This window comes from Mytilus californianus, unplaced genomic scaffold, assembly GCF_021869535.1.
Source record: "Mytilus californianus isolate M0D057914Y unplaced genomic scaffold, xbMytCali1.0.p SCAF_7, whole genome shotgun sequence".
NCBI lineage: Eukaryota > Metazoa > Mollusca > Bivalvia > Mytilida > Mytilidae > Mytilus > Mytilus californianus.
Genome location: NW_026262723.1, coordinates 60,233,909 through 60,256,153, shown reverse-complemented (window position 1 = coordinate 60,256,153; position 22,245 = coordinate 60,233,909). Strand labels below are relative to the sequence as shown.

General features: G+C 31.2%; 1 protein-coding gene across 6 annotated transcripts in view; it reads left to right on the top strand.

The window, feature by feature from the left end:
* Window positions 1–22,245, top strand: part of LOC127708371 (zinc finger MIZ domain-containing protein 1-like) — a 205,192-nt gene that overhangs the window by 142,898 nt on the left and 40,049 nt on the right. For 5 of the 6 annotated variants that reach the window (XM_052213229.1, XM_052213231.1, XM_052213227.1 and 2 more), the window contains one exon: window positions 2,981–3,086. In XM_052213229.1, coding sequence (XP_052069189.1) covers window positions 2,981–3,086 — 106 coding nt within the window. Of the gene's footprint in view, window positions 1–2,980; window positions 3,087–16,807; window positions 17,027–22,245 lie in introns of those variants that run through there. The other variant, XM_052213233.1, reaches the window with a different exon arrangement.

Genomic DNA, 22,245 nt, shown 5'->3' with positions numbered 1-22,245 from the left:
TGAAGCTTGGCCTACTTAAAACGTGGGTTTTTTACTCTCACAAATTGAGTTTACCATGTCATATAAATAACGTAGGTGGAACAGCCAATTTTTTGTATTACTGCGTTTGAGCTAAAAGTAGATATACTGTGATTATACTGGTTGACAATATTTAGGTCGTCATGTTAGAATTACTGTTTAGAAATTAAGCAGTTATTATCAATAAACCAACCTACTTTTTAATTTAAAGCACTTTTTAATCATATAATTCTGGAATGTTTTAAAATAGATAATTTGGAATGTTTGTACCCATTGCATTTTCTGACAATTAAAACAAATGCATTATCCTTAAGAGACCCTTTTCTTATTTAACTTCTGTCAGGTCAATGTTTCATTTTTATACCACAATCATCAGTTGTTGATTTAAATGCTAGTATCACAAAATATTCCCCATTAACATGAGTTCTCCTTTCTAAGATAATAATTTTGTCCCATGAGATGTGCCATTACAGAGACAATTACAAGGATTGTCTCCCTTCATACAACAATCTTATTTACCAGATCCCAACTCTGTCATTTATATCAGATATTGACAGAATAATTATGTCCGATACCCCGTTTATTTGTTAATCAATACTCCAGCTTATTAGGCGTTATTGTTTGCACTGGAGTCCTCATTTAGTGAGATGAGTAATTCACTATCATGAATTAGATCCCATCAAGAGATAACATTTAGCTTGTAAATCAGAACAATATTTTCTATTCATATGTATCAATTAAGAATTATTTCAGCTTCCATTTCGTTATTTTTCATAGTAAAATGAATTTGATATTGTTTTTTTATTGTATCAATTTATATAAATCGCTGCAACAATGCACCTTGTGAAACAAAGACGATATTGACACAGAGGGCTGATTATAGCAAATCAATTTCAGATAACAGCATCAGAAAGGAACAAACAATTAAATAGAAAGCTAACTCATGCTTCCTATTGTAACCAAGGATGGATTATTACATTGTCAACTTGTTTACATTAATAGGGTGAAATCTATTTTCTATTGATTAGAGGAAAGAATCGCTTGTTTTTAAATATCGATAAAGATGTTGATTAGGACAATCACATTGTTACTATGTCAGCAAACAACGCTATCTGATTTTTAGTTCAGGTTTGAAAAGGAAATGAATCAAGACAAAAGAAGAAAAAAAAATACAATATGGAAATTAATTGGGATATTTCAAGATTTTGTAGAATAAACCTACGCAATTAAACGAAAAGATGCATTGATACTTAATGACCGTGTAATATTGTAATTAATTTTCATTTCAATAATGAAAAGATTAAAATAGGAACACTATTGATATATCTGAACCTTAATTAATATTTAACATTAGTTCTGAAATTGGATAAATATTTTGAAACAAGGGATGGCATAATAAAACGTGTTTGTAACAACATCAGTCGTATATCTGTCGAGACAGAACCAAGTGATTTTGCAGATGTTGTAAAAGCACATGCTACAAATAAGATTTTTATGCACATTATAAAATATCCTTGCATCAAAAATACATTTCAATGAGCCATTGTCCTTTATTTCCAAACATGTATTAAAATTTAGGAGCAAAACAAAGATTTTTATCAGATTTCATATTACGATTCTTTAATCGTTCCAATTTTGAACTGTCCTACAGCTGCATTCAAAAATATTAATTGCACTTTTTACCAGAAGTAAAGTTAAAATCAAACTGTATTTATATATATGTTCCTACCTATGCAGACTGTGCACATATCCAGCTGTATTTTTTTGCAACATCCATGTTTTTTGGTTTAGTAAAGTTATTCAAAATCCAAATAGAATCATTTTATTCTTTGAACAATGAATGGTAGTTCTGCTGAATTTTGATTCTGAGAAAATGATACATCCTGTTTTCCAAGTACTGAAGTTGTCAATTTTTACAAAGTTGCTGAATTTGGTTTTGTCAGCTATGGGGAAAATTATATTTCATTTTGTAAGTACCATATTATATCATCTGAAGATTTTTAAGCTTAAGACATGAATGATTTAGAGGGTTCTTTTTTCATATCAATTTAAAAACATTTTTTTTCCTAGTGTTTTTGTTGGGACCATGCTGCCCTGAGACTTTAGTATTCTATGTAGTGTTTGTCTATTTGTCTTTTTTCTTTAAAGGTGTTTGTCCTTTTTTCGCTTATGTTTAGAAGCTGTCCCTTAAATATCCATTGCTTCATCTCCCATTATTGAATTAGTAAAACAAAGAATACGGCTTTCTGTAGTCTAAACCCTGCCAATTTGAGAATAAAGAATGTGCACCAGTCGCAAATAAAGCAGCAATCAATGTAATGTGTGATCTCTCTCTTATTAGTCAATTAACTTAATAGAATAACGGAAAGACTTGTAATTATTGTTGACCTCTCACAGCTGTCCTACAATACTATGACAGATTTCAAGTATTGATTGTTTGTCATATTTCAGAATAAAATCTATCATTTAAGTGTGTCGCGTATGATAAATTGTCATATATCCTATGTTTTACTTTGATATGGTGTATAGATATCATAAATTTTAAGTTTAAAATCATTTTTCACAATGTATTTTTCCATTCACAAGATTGACAGGTGCAATAAAAGTTCACTTTGTTTTTATTGAATGGTTATTTTAAAATAAATGTTAATAAAATTACTTGAAATTCAATAATTAATTTTGACAGCTTTATTTATGACCAGTTTAGAACCTTTGTGTTCATTGGCATTGTCAAGGAAAAATGTTGAGGTTGTGGTTTTAAAACCTTCCTAGTTTGAACATTTTCCAACTCTGTCCAAACTAAAAATAATCCCTCAGTCATTATAATATGTTATCATAATTGTTTTATCTTAGAACTCAACATCCAATAGACCACAGTTTTAAGACAAGCTTTAGTTTCACTTTTATCAAAAATTAGTATGTGATTGTTTAACAATGGAACCTTTATCTTTTATAATTACAGATTGTCAGTAGAGTAGCAGCCCAGCCTGGATATGACCTTGACCTTGGTTATAGGTTACTTGCAGTATGTGCTGCCCACAGAGAAAAGCTGAGTTCTAAATCTTCAGGTTTGTCTTAGTGTAGTGACACATTTCCTGTTGTACTTTTTCTACCAGATATTATATAAATATGACCTAAAAGATCTTATTCTGAAAGTTTTGGATTATTTTGGTGCTGATTTATCCTTAAATAATTGACTTAATTTATTTTGAATACAGATGCTCACTTTTCAAATTTTCAACTTTTTCCTGATTTTTTGGCTTTTACCAGACTATGTGTTAAAGACTTTTGACCAGCTGAGCTGCTATATTTTAGCAGTGATCAAGTGTTATTTTGAATTGTAGCAGCCAACATCCTGAAATAATTGCACAAGAATTACATTTTTGTAGCAGCAGTTTAAAATGCTGAATATAGTCTCTATCAATATTTTTTTTATCCTCATTTGTAACTTTAAACAATCTTATTGCCATGCATGCTACATTTCATGCAATTAAAAAAAAGTCACAGATGTGTCTTCTGTGAATAAGTAGCTTGTAGTACACATAAAGCCAAAAGTTTGTAAAGCCATGTAATTGTTAAAGACTGGTCCACAATTATTCAGTTGAATGATATCCTGATTTGATTTTCTGGTTTGGATTTTTGAACTCTAAAAAAACCATTCAGATTTAATGACAAAATGTTTCCAAAAAGAGTAACAGTAGATGCTGTTTTCTTTGGAAAATTTTAATCCTGGTTCAAAAGATGTTTAAGTTTCACAATGTTATTAAAATGTTGACTTACAAAGAGTTATCTACCTTAAATTTTATGTACCTCCTCAAAGCTCATCTCTTGTGGATTATATTGATTGGCATTTGACTCAGTCATCTTAATGAACACTCTTCAGCAAATGATTTGGTATATTTGGATACTTTTGCAATTTCTTTAGTAATGTAGTCCTGACCATGCTTGAAATATTTGCCACCAAATGTTAAGCAACCAACAATCAATCAATCATCTTTAGTTATGGTTCCAAATTTTTTAAACTATTTTAACTTGGGTTGGAACGAATTTGAAATAAAAGTTTCTAAGTATTTTATTTGTATTTCATGTTGTCTTAAACTACTTAGGTCAATGATAACATTGTAAGTTCAAAAAAGTTTAACAGACATGATTTATTTAGACAGGTATATAAATACAATAACATTAAATTGTTGTCATGCTACTGGATGATAAAGTACTCTTTTATCAAAGGATCATAATAAATATTATTAAATAACCAAATAAGTATACCTAATACATTGTATTTGTATTTTTAAATTCTTAAGATAAACACATTTAGTGTAGCATCACAAGCTATTGATTTTTATATTGATGCCCTATAGATGATTAATATGAATGTATTGTCCCACTTAGATTATAGTTTCTATTTTCATTAACTGAAAAACTTCATTGAATTAAGTATAGATTTATGTTTACTGAGGCATGGCATTAGATGTTGGGCAGATCACTTTGTCTGCATTTTGTTCTTTATGCCTTAATAATTATGAAAATATTGATATTGATCAAATCATGTATGAATTTTATTAGATTTTCATTTAAAGAGTTATTTCCCATATTTCAATATGACAGTGCTTGCTGTTTTTTACTTCTTATCCATCATCAGGAGTACCCAAAACTGAAAGTTTAAATAGCCAGTACTGGAAATGTATGGAAGTAATAAAAGAAAAGAAAAAAACAGCTAATAGTATACATTAAAAGGATAACAAGAATTAGCAATGTATTGGACAGTTTAACAGACCACACAAACCATCAACACCCAACTCCTCTGACAAAATAAACATACAACCAAGAACAAAAGACAAATGGTGGAATCTTGTGCATTTGAAGTTGTTTTTCCATCCTCTTTCTGACACTAAAAAGTTTATTTCAGATTATATAATAACTTATCAGTGTCTATCATTTACCCGACTGAATAAATATTTAATTTTTTTTATCTGAAAACAATACACTAGATATGCAAAAAATCAGTATAAATCTGATGAAATAAAATATCTTAAGACCATATTAGATGAACATTTGTTTCCCAAAAAAATCGTGATTTTTATTCTATCAGTTTAAATAATTCATAATATGATTATAGATGTACTCAATACATTTATCAATTTTCCTGAGGCCACTTTCTAGACGATTGATCCAATGATTGTATTCTTACATATTCAATAACCAAATAACCATATCATGTTACAGTAATGAACAAAAATGATTGACGTCGGCATAAAATTTAGACTTCCAAGTAGAAAAGTTCATATATATTTTTAAGAATTAAGTTTAAATACTGTTTTCAAGTGTACAATAGGTCATTTAGTTAATTGTTTGTTAAATGACTTTTCAATGTCTTATCTATAACAAAAAGTTTGTACTGATTTTTCTCGGCCAGATATCTATGTGATTGACAAGTCTCTATTGACAAATTATATAGGTAAATTTACCTATAATTGGCAAGAATCAACATGACTTGAAGGTGTCCTCTGTGTTCATAAGTAACCTAATTCTATGCTTACACTTTAGCAACAAGCTGACAACAGTGTGTGTTGATTATTGATTTCCCAACTATAATTCATCTGTGATTGAAATAATTTAACCTTTTAAATGTGCATCATTTTCTTAAATTATGTAATGGTTTGTTATAATAGTGTCTAGCTTCTTTTATTTAATCTTTTGAAAAGTTTCAAATGTATAATTTCACCTCCTCTATAAAAATACATCAAAGTCCATTGTATCAGTTATTTGTGTAAAAGTGGAAATAAAATGCTGCCAGCAAATTAATAAAGAAGTGAACTGTAAAAGCTCAGTTATTCTGTTAAAAGAGTCTTTAATTAAGCTTCTGATAAGTGAATGCTTTTTTTTTTAAATTATAAATCATTACTAAATCGTTTTCATATTTCTAAAATAATGCATTGTAAAAAATTGTTGACTTTAATCATTTTATGATTTTCTGTGTAAGTTGTAAAATTAACTGTTAAAGCAACATAGTCATACTTGCATTTTATTGCTAAAAGAATAACAGCTATAGGCTGTTCGGATAGAACAGCTTAGTTTAACCCTGAGACCTAATACAACCTCTTTTTTTCCTTCTTTTTGTTAAATGAAACAAGTTGTTCTCAAACGTAGTTTCTCACTGTATAGTTTTGATTCCTCATTGTCCTGTAACAGTTCTGATAGGTGAGTATAATCAGTGACTGATTCTCTGCATTGGAAAACAAAGAGTCTCGAACACATGCCAGTAACCATTATTAAAGTTACAAGTTTTAATATTTTGGAGGCAGTCTACAGGGGGGTTCTTTTGCATAGATCATGAAGTGTGTGCAAAAACTCGGTTTTCAAAATGGGTTTTAACCATTTTGTTTTGTAGAGGCATTTCACGTATTGCTGGTTGTACTGGGTAATATGCAGTTTTAAAGTGAAAATCAAAACACAACCTTGGACTTATTAGCCCATTTAAACAATAGTCTTTATAAATAATATACATGAAGGTTATGATTATAGCACAATGTTATAATGTCTGATATCTCCACTAAAACAAAACCAGGCCTTTTAATCTATTTATTCATAAACGAAATTAACAAAAATTAATAGGGAGAGCTTTACCTTATTGTTTTGGTCTTTACCTTATTGTTTTGGGTTTTTTTTGGCAATTTCAGGGACCAAATGATTCACAGCACACTATGCATTGTTTTAATTTTATCAGACTGTTATAACATAGATCTGCAATATCACAGTCTTGTCATTTTTATCCTAGTAAGTTTGTTGTCTTATTGACAAGCATGTCGCTCCTTATTTTTTTTTAATGAATTGAACATAATTTTTATATTTAAAAAAGCAGCCATTTGATGAGAATTAAATTGTAATGCACCTTTTGCAAATGGATGATTTCAAAACGCTGTCCTAGGTTCCATGTACACACACAAAGCTGTGATACTATCTTTTATGATACTTTCAAGATTACTACAGAAGTAAACTTTTTTTATCGTTGAGAATTTTTAGAAACAGTATACAATACCATACCAATACAATACCGTTTGAAAGTGGGTTCTCATGAAAAAAATGGTTTAACAGTTGCATCCAATACAATTCAATGTACAAACAATGATAATGAGAATGTGAGGGATTTTGTTTTCCATACAAGTCGTATTCAGTGTGAATAGTTGATTTTCAGAATATGTATGAGTTGATTTAAATGCAATGAAGCTTTCAAGTGGAAATTCAGGATTTCTGCAATTTGATTAAATGCCAAGAATAGAAAGAATGTTATTTTGTAAATTGACTTCAGCAGTTTCTAGTTATGCTTTCATATTATCTCCACGAAATTTCTATCAAGACAAATTAGAACAATATATACACCAAAAAGAATTGACCATTTCATTGACAAAAGTTTTAAAGTTTCGTGGATTACCATATATTTTCCAACAGGTAGTATTCCAATGGGCGTTAATAGTGCATCTCTACTAGCTTTCCATCTCATGTTTTCGATTGAAATTGAATAGTCTTTATAGACGAAATGGCCTGTGTCATATTTAGGACTTGGCACAAATGGGCAGTGTAAAACTATGATGAAAGCTTGTAGTGTCTGTTGTAGGCTTCATGTTCTTGAGTGTAACATACCATATGTCTAGCATTCCCTCAGTCATTTTTGCATTTCAATTGACACGATTTTATTTTTATGATATCACACATACAAGTGTACTCTTAATTAGAAACTACTCTAACTGGGTTATGTTGAAGAAGTACTTAGATATGTACTACATAAAGTATCTACAGTTGCTATTGCAGTTGGATTATTGTTGTTTATTTTTAAATTCATCACATTCACTATGGTATATTTGACATAAAGATTATTTCTGTTCATGTTCGTGACAATTGCTACTGGATATGGCTTTTTATAATTTTATGACCATTTATGCATGCATAGCAGGGGATGCTTACCCTATGATACACCTGATCTTACTCTGATAGGTGTTCATGTAAACATGGCTGTTTTAGATCTTTGTTTGTATGTACATGGACGTTTAATATAACTGATTGCGGTAGACTTGCTGCACATATCCCTTAAACAACAAAACAACTGCTTATTTTTTTTATGGAAGTCACTCGTCATTGAAAACCTGGGATTGACAATCAGCATGCAAAACAACACAATAACTATTTCTTAGGTTTTTTTCTTTTCTTTTAGTATATCTTTTAAAGTTGTCTGGTGTATCCTCTCGGGTTTTATTGAAATAGACCGATGTATCCGAGTATAATTAAAATACACGGTATGCTTACCATTGAAAATTGATATTAAGGATGCATTTAGGATGATTCTAATGAAACCAATCTTAAAATGTGGAAGCCACACCTACGAATTATTAAATGAACAATACCCCACCCCCAGGAAAATAAGAGGCTAAACAATACATGTTATCAATTCAAGAAAAACAAACAACACCATTTCCAAAAGAAAAGAGACAACCCAACATCTGATGGTAATCTCAGGAGAATATCAGGTTCTCAAGTAGTTCCTGCGCTACACTTGATACACGTTGTGTTGCTTATGGAAAGTTAGAATATATTAATGAGTCATATTCAGTAACAAGTCACGCAGGAAGAAAATTATTCTGACTATACAACAAGTGGACCATTTCTGTAATCATCTGCTCCACAGGTGTTGTTGGGGGTCACCATGGTTGCATCTATAAGGTTTCGAAGTGATGATTTCTATAATTAAGTGTGTGTGCCCATGGTTCAGTAGAAAAAAGAGCAAGAAGATGCCAAGGGACAATAAGAAATTAAAGGTTGGGGAAAAACAGACATGAACCTAACAGGAAAACGACAAAAAGACAAAACAACAGTCCAAAAAATACTACACAGAATAAACTAACGACTGAGGAACACAAACCACGCCAAAAACCGGGGAGACTCTCATGTGCTATGGAATAGTAAGCATATCCTTCTCCCCTAGTGGCACCCGTAATATTGCTCATGACATGTAAAAATTCAGAAACTTTTTTATAAGCAGCAACTTTGTAATAAGAAAATCATGGGGCAAAAAATATAAGCTGTGGCATATTCGATTGTATCAACTGGGATCTTTGCATAGTTCATTTACATATGCTTTTGACATTTGCTATTGAAGTGATTACTTTTGTCAAAATGTATAGTTCTACAATAATCCTTACTGTCGATTGATATGTGCTAGTTAAGGTATGAAAAATGTTTGCTGCATGCACATGTGGTATCCTTTAATTTCAAGCTAAAGTTGGAAGATGTGATCAACGTATTTAACAAACTTTTTTTGTATTTTATCAAGTAAGCTAGCTTCTTTGTGTTTTTATTTAGAACACTCATATGAAGTCTGATTCCTGCAAATTATCACGTAGACGATAAGAGGAGAACCGTGGTTCCATAAGTTGGTCGACTATCTGTTGAATAAACTGTATCCACCAAAACACAAAAAATGTTTATCTCGAGCATCCCAATATGTGATATCTGATTCTTATATTCTTATATTCTTTTGTTAATATCAGAGTGTTTTATTACGAGGCAAAATGTGAACTCTCTTATAACCTTTGGTTGAATAAAGTGGTGTTGATTCCTTGATAGCTCCCATTGTTCACATTGAAATTTGAACAATAATTATCCAATGATAGTTGAATTAATTGTTTCCTGTTAAGATGTTCATATACTTTTGCATTCATTTGTGAAGATTTCTTGTTAACAGACAGAATTTACGGTGATAGAAACAGTGTTGAAGGCAACCAGCGTGCTATACTCCTCACTGAAAACCATGGAGTTAATTTCAACACTATATAATAAATACAATGTGTACATGTAGAAATAAGCACAATCACTGTTCTCTTGTTGTTTGTCTGTTTGTTGTGAATTTCATTGTATATCCTTTATTGTTGAACTTGTGTCTCGTGTATTCGTTTTAATTTTATGGGAAACTGGTAGGTCTGTTTGATTGTGAATAGTGATATTCAGGACGCGTTTAAGATAATAGAGATAAATATGTGATTTTAAAATAGACGTGACAGATTATGTAGAGACACATCCAATTAAAAATGAGAGGCAATGGTAGTTCACCTATGTCCAAAAATCATAAACGTTTATGATGACGGCAGTAACCATAGAACCAGTATTGTCGATTTTGAAAGTTGATGTGTACTTATTTCCTTTTCGGATTTTCAAATACCGTGTTCGCTCTGATTTTTAAAGGGATTTGAAGTATGATAAAAATGAAACAAATATAGAATAACACAAAATGATAATGCGGGAGGTTATCTCCAACTGGTATGTGATAATTTGAGGACACCGATGTCATTGTTGATTTGAATCGTTGCTCGAATTTCCAATACACATTATTAGCCATAGACACGTTTAAGGTCAAATAATTTACAAGAGTCTGTCTGTTATAGTGTTAAACAATGAATTAATATTTCGAAATTTGTTATCCTTTAAGTGGTACCTACATGAATGTGCATTGTGCAGCAATGATACTGTTGTGTTGGAAGATCAAAAGAAGGAAGTAGAGATAATTGCCAGTCAATCATTTATACCGGTATCATGTTGATCTATTAGGGATATTGCTTCATCAATACATTTTCACCTACCATACTTAACTACATTGTTGCCAGTTATATTCATTTATCAAGTGTATCAAAATAGATTCCGGATAATTATCTGCTGTAAGTTTGTTATAAACATAACTTCTCTTGTTGGCTTATCAACAAATGGGGCTGTAATGGGGTGTTTGATATCAAGAGATACACACGCTTACTGGCAGGATCTCTGTTGGAGTGTACATTTCTTTGTCGATAAAAAAAGCATTCCTCGGGAGGTTAATTTAATATCAGAATGTGTAAAATGCTTACTTTAGTTTTATTTATTGAAAGACTTGCACATTGCCATTGAACAGAATGTGTAAATATTGTAATGATTGAAATATCGAACAAAATCAGCTTCAGTTCTCCTTGGCTCAAAATATAGATGTCTCAATTTAATAATCTGCATTGCATCAGCTTCATTAACTGTCGTTCTTTAATTTAAATATTGAAGCCAGTATAAGCCAACAAACTGAGACTACTGTAAGTCTCAAATATTAAGCACCAGACGTCAAACTTGTTCCATAAGTACCAAATTAAGATTATTGACAGTGTGTCTGGGTTTTTGTTTAAGTGAATATTAAATGCCTAAGGCAAAAAAGTAACAACGTGTTGGTGAAATGTAGTAATGTGGATATTGACCACATCCTGTTAATTTTGATTCGTGTACAAGGCATTTAATGTCGACCTCAGTAACAGCACCTTTATTTTATTGTTCATAATCGAATTAGGTCTATTAAAACATTCATAATCTAACCTGCAGAAACAATCCTTAAAGACCATGTTATTGTTTACAAATACGTTTCATCTGGTCACGCACCTGTTGAAATCATCTGCTAAAATAAACCATTTATAATGTGGCTTACGAAAGCAAAACACATCAACAATAACAAAATGATCAAAATACAAAATGAGAGTCAAATAAGTGAATAAAGTGATTTCAACACTTAAGCGTGGTTTATTATTTATTGCTCAAAATCCTCAATAAGTCATCTCTATTGCCCTTGTCAAAATTTTCAAAGGTATTTAAATTAATGAAGCATATCATGTTAAACTGATTTGATGTAATGAGTGAATAATTTTGTTTATTAAATAGTGTACACAAACGAGGTTGGTGGCTCCGTATTACTAAGTATTATTTATCACATCGCAACAATATGGAAACGGCGTGCATGGTCATATGATAAGACTGCATATGACCACAACAACTTGTGAGCATTGTACAGAATACAACGTGCATCTTATCATGTACCCGATCGTTAAGTCGGGTTTAGATCTTTGAGTTTTTATGGCGAAGTATGCTTAAATGATTGATTGACAACCAGCGATATATAATACCTGGGAATAGTATATGTCCCAGATAATACATATGAACAGTTCGTTATATCAGAGACATATATACACATATGTGTATATATGTCTCTGGTTATATTATATGTTTTCTCGATTTCTTGTAAATTAATGCATTAAATATATAGGACATAGATTCTGAAGAGAGAGAAAAACATTAACCCAAAGTATGAATTATATGAATATATGCAGACCTGCACAGATACGTGTTTGTATGCGAGACAGGCATTCGGTTGTGGTACTGTCATCTTATTTATTTGGTTTAAGAACGTCTAAAAATAATGTCAAATATTTTCAATGAACAAATTCGTACAATCATGAGTGGTACTGAATATTCCCATTTTATCCTTTTAATCCTGGATCATACCTGTCGTTCATTTAATTGCATATACTTGATTTTGGTATTTAAAAAAAGTCACTGAAAAGAATTAAAAGAAGCCTCTTTTCCACTATAATTGTCTTGCAACACCTAAACAATTGACTTGTTATATTTGCGCTCACTGTTGAGGCATGTTAGAAATTAATAGCTTTGAAAAAGTATTGTTGATTCAAAAACATGTTAAACAAACATCTGTGTGAAAAGAGTTTCACAAGATTACATAATAGCATCTTAACAACGGGAAAACTACATAATACATAAATCAACTGGGCTTCTGAATATGTTTCTTTCTTCCGTTACATATTAGATTTCTTTTTCATTTCTTGATAATATGTCTTCAGTTGCTTTTAAAAAACAACAAATCGGTGAAATATTATCTAGTAAACTGCGCTGGTTACAGCATCAATCAACTAAATGCATGAAATATGGATTCGTTTTAAAGATGAACTACTTTAACCTTTTGTTAGGTTGTCAGTACAAGCAGAACAAAGGCAAAACAGCCTGATTCTTTGGAGGACATCTGTCATGCTAAACAAATCAAACATTTAAACAGATTGTGGCGAAGAACACAAAATATTTCTTGATATGAGTCAAATTTTAATTCAGCGACTTCAAATACACGTTATTTTATAAAGTGAATAACCAAAAAGGAAACGTTATTAAAACAGTAGACGGTTTAAATAAATGGATAGGAATTTCGAAAAACCCATGGACATAGCAATTTGTCGCTATCAAGGCTTTATTTACGATTGCGGCAGTCATTGGTAAAAATTTAATTCAGCTCAGAAAAACATGATAAGGCATGAGACGTTTTTATTATGCATTGTACCCCACGTCCGAACATTCGTGCATTACTATAGGCGAAAAATTTAGTAAGATTTAAGTATCGTTTTGCAAAATTATTGAATGTCCGACGTCAATCAACCATCAATTGTACCTTATCGACTCTTTTTACACTTGAAGTACTCCATTTAATTGAAAGGTTAATGGAGAAACATTTTCTTTGCTTAGTGGGGTTCACTAGAGATATATTTCGAGCATTACGAATTACTAAGTGCTTTATATAACGAATTATAGTGCAAGAACGCACACCCAATATACTCAACAAAAGGTATATATGTCCAAACACGTTACGTGTATCAATTAAAATAGAAAGTTCTAAAGATTGACAACCCGCCCGTCATTGGCACCTCTCTTTTAGTGAATTAAAAAAGATACTTGACCGCATGGATGGATAATGAAGATGAATAATTTACCTGTCACCGGTTTACAAAATGTATTGATGGCTTGTAAAGATTTAAGTTTGTTTTCTGTGTGAACCTAGGTGAAGGCAAAGGTTCTTTAGTAAACATCTTGTCAGTGCTCTCCTGGTCAGCTGAGTAGACTATAGCGGAACTAAACAAGTTGTGTACGTTTGAATTTGACAATTTGCACACATGCATAGTGAAGTGACTTTACGATAGTCAGAAAGGGCAATTTTGATATTAACACATATAAACTTGTTTGAAGGAACTAGTGTTCTTTTAAAATGGTCGCTGTAGTTTCTAAATGAGACAGTTAGTCAATTCACTGCTCGAGGTTAAAAGGGGGTTTTGAGAACAACGAGAAACTAGTTTAAATGTGTCTGTGCCAAGTCCAGAGCCTCTTAAGTGCATGGTTGTCTTTTGTTACATCTCAGTGCGTTGTCTTCTTGGGAATTTCATGTTGAATACAGATCCATGATAGCCTATGTTAATAAATGTAGGCTCAGGCGGATTTAAAGCTTTCTATTGCATATGTACGCACCTGTTTATTAAAGACCTTATGTTGTCCTCTATATGTTCTTTGGTTTGTTGTGTGGTTGGGTTACTGTCTCATCGACGTATACCCCTCATCTCAATTGATCCATTAACATTGCTTTTGCTTCTCCAAGCTGCATGCTCATTTACTTTTGTCAAAAAGCACTTTCTTTTATCAGTGTATGCTTACTATTGGGTTTAAAGTCATTAAATATACACATCAGTTTCTTCTTTAAAATCTTGTAAATAGATATAAACATTTTAACTATTACAATTATTTACATTTAGTCCATTTTGAATAAAGAGACTTGGGTTTTAAATTATGAAATAATAATTTGTCTTACATTGTTTGAATAGGGAAGTTTTTATACATATCTGATAAAGAAGGTCACTGTGTTAAACAGACTGTGATCATGTATAGTTTTGTAATATATTGGGTCATATTGTAATATTTTTAAAAACTAAACTTAAATCATTGTCCTTAAATGAACTGGAAATACTTTGAATGTATTTTGCAAAATACGGTTACTTCCATAATGTGTTGCCACATCGACATTTAACAATTATTCAAGCCCAATTTTGTCTTTATTTGAGTTTTCAGACGAAAAGTTCCAATAAAACAAATAGACAAAGTTGTGACGAACTATCTGCACTAAGTATGAATGAATTGTGACGTGATTTGTTTCATTAATTCTACAAACACTGACCAATAAAATATAAAACTCAAAGTTTCGCATAATGCCATTCTTCTGAAAGTGGGTTGAAAGAAATTATCATTATTATAATTTGATAATAGATATAAGAAGATGTGGTATGAGTGCCAATGAGACAACTCTCCATCCAAGTCAAAATTTATAAAAGTAAACCATTATAGGTCACAGTACGGTCTTCAACACTGAGCCTTGGCTCACACCGAACAGTAAGCTATAAAGGGCCCCAAAAAATTACTAGTGTAAAACCATTCAAACGGGAAAACCAACGGTCTAATCTATATAAAAAACGAGAAACGAGAAACACTTATGAACCACATCAACAAACGACAACTACTGAACATCAGATTCCTGACTTAGGACAGGTACAAACAAATGCAGCGGGTTTAAACGTTTTAATGGTACCAAACCTTCACCCTTTTTCTGAAACAATAGTGTAACATCACAACATAGAAAGACACACTATAAAATATCAACTGAAATAGCTATTTGTTTTTTTCATCATATTACATCCCATTTAGTTTGGTTGATGATTATTTAATGTCCAGTGGCGAGTAGTTCATGCATATTCAGGACGTTACAACAATAATAAATTCAGAATTAAGGTCAACCGGGATGAAAGGAGGGAAGTTTGGATTACCACTGCATTTTTCAGTTTGAAAACAGCTAAAAATAAAAAAATATCTTACAACGGGCCGTTTACGGATACATCAAAATTTGTTATTTAATAATATTAGGGTAGCAAAGAGCACTGTCCCTGGTTTAACGTCCCCATTACGACTGCATGTTCATCGCATATCGCACAGAAGGCACACAGACATCTCTTCAGCTAAGATTTCACTGCACGTCGGACTGGAGAGGTCTGATATAAAACGATGAAGATTTAGTCATATTTCTATACATTAAACGACCCTTAAAGTGCATTAAAATAAAAACAGGTATTGTCCTTTATATCGAATCTCCGACAGACCCGTTAGTTTAGGATTACATCAAGTTTTCAGTAAATCTCAGTGAAAAAGCTCCGATAAGTTGCATGCAGTCAAGTTGATTACGTGCGAGCGTTTTATCCATGGGCTCAAACGACCCCAGTAACGTTATAAAAACCTCAACTATTCTCTTAATAATCACTGATGACTTTATCTGCATGTAAACGGTTGTCACCTTTGGTTACCTGTTGTCAACCTGCATATGATCACCTGTTATCTTTTATGGCCGTGTAGTGGTATTTTAATTCTTTGTAAAGATGACAATATCTTTCTTGATACCTTTTAACACGCAACTTAGCCACTGTTGATATTTTGATGATACTCATCATGCTCGTTTATACACTGATGTTTATATAAATAGCAAACAGTTTTAGCTCACCTGGTCAGAGGGTTTTGTAAGTGGTTTTTCATAGTAGCGCTTGACAATAAGAACATCAAAGCACAAAGACACCCGACCAATGCTTACCTCTAAGATGACAATAAAATAATTTTTGATTCAAATGGTTTTTCTCTGGTTTTACAGACAAAAATCTGTTGCACTCTACTGAACCCTAGCTGCCAACGTCCAAGAATACATACCGTGTGTATTGGGTATTGGTATTTAAAAATGGGGATACACGATTCATAACTATAATTGTGTGAATAATGGGGGGGGGGGGGGGAATCAGAAACATATTATGATGTCCCAATTAGTAATCTAATGGTTCAGTAGAAAAATGTCTTAATTATTTTGTGAAATCAGCAGCTTATTTAAAGATAATTAATTTCAGAAAACATTATTAAATTGTTTATTTATTGCATATTAAATGTTCTGATAAACAGTTCTAAATATTTTTACCTATAAAATTATCCCGCCTATTCAAATATATTGTAATACGTCAAACATCAATACTGATTTGCGTTGTCTTGTAAACCTTTGCGTAGTTAGACATACCACGCATTACAAAAGTTTGTACGCATCCTCGATCCGGGCCGGTGCGTATGAATATTCATCATGGAGAACCCCATTGTGTGTTGAAGTGAATAAGATACTTTGTCAAGCTAACAAGTTAGTGATATCGTTAAATAAACTTTAAAGAGGAGTTTTGTGCAGCATTATACAACTATTTACGACTCATCAAGAATATTGTCAATGTGAATAAAAGAAGAGATTCTATCCGTGAAGAAATATGACGTTAGGAAAGGGGTATGTATATTGTTTGTTCGCGTGCTTTTTTGATAAGATTACCGGTGTTTTTGTAGCGAGAGCTGATTATTTAAATTGCCTATCAGTTGAGTCTCAGTTTGCACTGCTGTGTGAATGATATAAATAACAAATCATATAATCGTTTGTATTTACGTGATTAGAAGAAGATAGAATTTTTAAAAGACAAAAAAAACATATCAATAACAGATCTATTTTTAGAACAGCATGTGCTAGACGTAAACACAAGCACGTTGTCGGTGTTGCGCAAGTAGTTTATGATAAAAAGGAAAGTAAGGTAATCATACTTGAAACAATATAATATTTTTGAATATGGTATTTATTCATTTGAATCACAAGATTTGTCAGAATTTATGCATTTGCATTAAAATTCAAGCTAAAACGTTATGCAGATAGTTGCCATTTTTGAAAATCGTATTAATTTATCCAGTACCTGCTTGAGCATTTTATTTGACAATATTTGATTAATAAAACTTCAACAGTTTTCCTTATTGTGCTAATTTCATTACAGTAATGCTCTAGTTCATGTCTTAAAGAATTGTGTTTGAAAACCACCCAAAAACAAATGAGCAAGAATTAAGTTATAATTAAATTACTTTTTAAGTACTAAAATGTATCAGTTTATTGAAGTAATATTTTATGCATTTATCAGTCCAATTTAATTTTACATTGTCACAAAAATATGGTTCAGCAACTGCCAGGTAGTAGATTTCATATTTACATTATTATTTGTATTAAAAATCTGGACTTGTAAAATGTCTATATTTGTCCAGTTTACCTGTACACAGATAGTTTATGTCATAAAGTGGTCTATTTACGATGAGCTAGGTGTTAGTGGTGACAACAGTAAAGTCAAACAAAATAATGCCCCAGGGAACAAGTTGTAATCATGTCTTCTGAATGAGCATATCTTTGGATTAACTGATTAAATTACTGGTGTTGATATAAGACCTTTTTAATGGGATACTACTATCTATCTATCTACTTGTATTGATTTTTAGGTCTTAATTTGTATATCTATAATGACCACAATGGCATTTTTATAGTGCTTGGAGTACTGACAGTATTTTTTTATTTAGATTTAAATAGGTTTTTAATACTCTCCAGATCATTTGGGTACTACATCTCTACATAGGTAACTTGCTTAAAATGTTGAAGAACAACAAAGATAAAACTTGTAAAAATTAAAATGTGTGTAAATGCACGTTACAACACAGTAAAAAAAAAAATATCTGGGAGTAAACAATCTCCCATCATAGTTTACCATTTTTTGCAACATTTATTTGCTTAGACTGTTGAGAAACTGAAAGTCCTTGATACAACATGTACAAGGCTTTATATCTTTTAAACTTTATGAACCCCACTTTTTGTTTTTTATGGACATCAAATGTGTTGGGCTTAATAAAATAAAAACTTCATAATGAAAAATTAGTTTGCTTGTTTAAAAAACGATGGCCCCTTAAAATTAACTGAAAAGAGAGAGGGGTGGGGTTGTCAATATTGCTTTGAAACAAGACCAATAAGTGAATCCCCCTTTTTTGCATCTTCGCTAGCAAAGGGTAACCATCCAGTCCCCTCCACTCATAACCTTTTTGTGAGCAAAGAAGTGGTATACTGGTTCCATTTTATTTATAATAACATTGGGAGGAAAAATGCCCACAATTACCAAGCTTAATGTTTTTCATTTTATCAATTATGATAAATTTGAAATGATGATTTATCAATAAATGTATTGGTAATATTAATGGATATACTATGTCTATAAGTATAAATTGTTTTAAGAACTTTCAATAGTAGGAAAGGTTTATAGACCGAGTGAATGTGACTGCAATTATAATGTGCGGTTCATCATTTTCATGTTGTACAAATTCCGATTATAAAAGCAATGATAGATAACCATTTAAAGAAGATACATGATAATACACCCTGTTTAAATAAACAAAGCTAATAGTCTCAGTAAGTGATAAATTGGATAAATATTGATTCTCTCACCTGTGATCATGTTAACCTGTAGAGATAGAGAAAGTGGTGCAAGGGAGGTAACCTACTCTTTTCCAATCAAATGATCATTTGTGAGCAACTGAGTTGAAACAGTCAACTGGACTGGTTTAAGCTTTTAAAATTCTTTCAAATCAGTCTTTCTTTGGAATTTACTTCAGGTTTTAAGTATTTAGATTTCATCTTCTACCAAAGGAGGATTTATTACCGAACAGTATTTATGGCAAACACAAGCAAGAAAAACACTGAACTTTAAATGCCCCAATATAAACCATCACCATGACAAATTTACAATAGCGTCAAACACCAAATCATTACCATACTAAAAAAAAATTGCTGTTATGAGTTATGGTACTTTTTTTTTTCTGTGTATTTTTTTTTTTAAAGATTTTCCAAACAATAAAATATAGATATTCCATTAGATTTGAACAGATTTTCCAGATTTCATTAGTATGATTGAAGCACAGATCATGGACAGGTACAGCAAAGTAAAGACCAGATGAAGAAATAGAATAGATATACATGTTCAAATTATATTTGTAATAATGTTTATCTTTTATTTTTCGTATGACAGGTCACTTTATGTATCTTAAATTATTGTGATTGCTTGTACTTTGGAGTTTAATTAGTTTTGCAGACCAAGATGATATGAAGTTCAGATTTACTTAATTATATCTATTGGTCATTATTTAACAGCATATATATAGTAAAATTTTAATGCATACTTTCTAACAAAACTTGTCAAGGTACATTGCTGTTTAAAACTTCTGATATTTTTCTTTGACTTAAAATATATTTCATATGAAATGTATTTAGCTTAAATTGCATATTAAGAATAATTTAACTTATTGCTACAATTAGCATCTATAATCAAGCAACATGGTCTTCTTTCAGCCTCCATGGTAAATTTTTGAAAACCTTTCCCATCTGTATTTTCTAAACCTCAGTACATATGAAGATCGGTTAATTAATCCATGCTTGGTATAAATATTAGTGACCAATGATTGTTGTTTTCTGAATTATGTTGAATGATACAAAAATATCTTGACTGATTTGTGCTTGTTTTGCATCGTTAAATCATTTGAAAATCTATAACAGAATTACATCATATTAACTAGTAAACCAAGATGGCCACAATGACAGCAGATTGTATTACATATAACCCCTTGTAGAAAACATGATTAAGTAGCTCTTTCTGAAAACTTATAAAATATTTAGTATCTTGACCTTAACGCTTTTTGCATAGTTGTAAATTTTTAACTTTTCTTAGCTGCTTTTAGACTTATTCAAACATTGTATTTATACATATAACCCCTTGTAGAAAACATGATTAAATAGTTCTTTCTGAAAAAAAAAATGTTTAGTATCTTGACCTTAACACTTTTTGCTTAGTTGTAAATTTTTAACTTTTCTTAGCTGTTTTTAGACTTATTCAAAGACCTGAGATGCAGGTAGTCAATGAAGTAGATAATTCTTAGCCTACTCTTTAGTAAATAAGACAGTCTTTGGTGCTCACTACAATTACCGTAGGTTAAAAGTTTGGCGAGCCACATTTTACTTCCTTATTCCAAAGGTTGTACAAATAAATTTTATTTTTCTGACATTTTACATATATTGTATATATATGAACTAACAGCTACTGATCAATGTCAACTTTTTACAATTTACCTACATGTATGAAGGTGTAAACCTTGTATTTATTAGCTTATTACTAATAGTTTTATTGCATGTATTATCTGTAATTAGTATTCATTGATGTCTAATTGGACCTATCTGTGGCACATACATGTACATGTAGTACAATGTAACCACCTTGGTGGTCTCGAGGCAGTGAAACAGCCTCCAATGTAGGAAGTTCAATCCCTTTTTTGGTTGAAGCAGACTTAATATTTGATATTTGCATAACAAGCAGCATTTAGGAGTGGAAGCGGAGACTTGTCTGTATGGAGTCAGAATATAGTGTCTGATTATGTTGATTTTTCTTTCTGCTGAATTTTGTCTTATGCGTTTGGCATGCTAAAATTCCCACTCAGTGTGTCGATATAAGAACAAAGCAGGGTATATTCATAACTCATTTTATATGTTATTGTCCTAAATATGCATGTCATTTCTGCCCCAGGACAATATGCAGCCTTCAATCAATCTTAAATACATGAAGTTGTTCAAAAAATAATGTTCCTTTCTGCATATTTAGCACACACAAAAATGAAAAAATCAAAGAGATACTTTGCAAATCGTTTGTAAACATGTTTATTTGAAGAGTTTTGCACACTTTTTTATATGCAACTTATATACAGGAAATTCATTTCACACCATGATCTAAAAACAAAATAACAAAGAAAACAGATAAGTAAAACAGAGAAATTACTTGCAGGAGTTAGTTTAGTGCAGGGGTGCATTTCTTAAAGACTGATTTATGAGTTGGCTTTGTGCCAGACTTGGGTGTTGTTGTAGAGTCAATTTCACTTTACCTATATTTAATATTTCTTACTTAGCCAGATAATTCATGTACCTTAGTAAGTAATTGAAAAGGTATTCTGAAACTTTTTATTGCAGTAAATTTTGCAATCTTGTTAACTGTTCAACACTTAATGTTTTGTAATTGAAAGCTCTAAACATATTTAGATCAAATTAAAAAAACGATAATGGAATGTAGAATTATGTATTAATTGTCTGGTATCTGAGATACTGATGATAATCTGAAAATTATGTATAAATAAATCTTGTCTACAAGAAAAAAATACTTATGTTGAAACAAAGAGATATAAACAAAGTTAGGAAGATATAGATGTGTGAGAGTGCCTACATTTCTTTACTGTCTGTTAGATGTTTTGTCTTGAAATTTGTTGTAAAGATAATATTTTTTCAACATAATGATAAAAAATGCATCTAATATATTGACTTCTATGATAGAGATTCTAGTATTTATGTTCAAACTAAGATGTGAGCGAGGAAATATTAACATTACATGTTCTTAAAGGTTGTCATGTAAAGTAGCTGATGTATGGGTTCTTGACATCAGGAAAGCTAATAATTAATTTGTTTCAATGATTACACTTGTAATTAATGGCATATTTAGCTTTGTTTTATCTATAAGTTTGAAATGACAATAGACTGAAATGTTTTATGCAAATTCTTATTGATTCTTAAAAAATTTTGTGAGCCATACTTTATAAATTCCACAATGTCAAAACTCTATCACC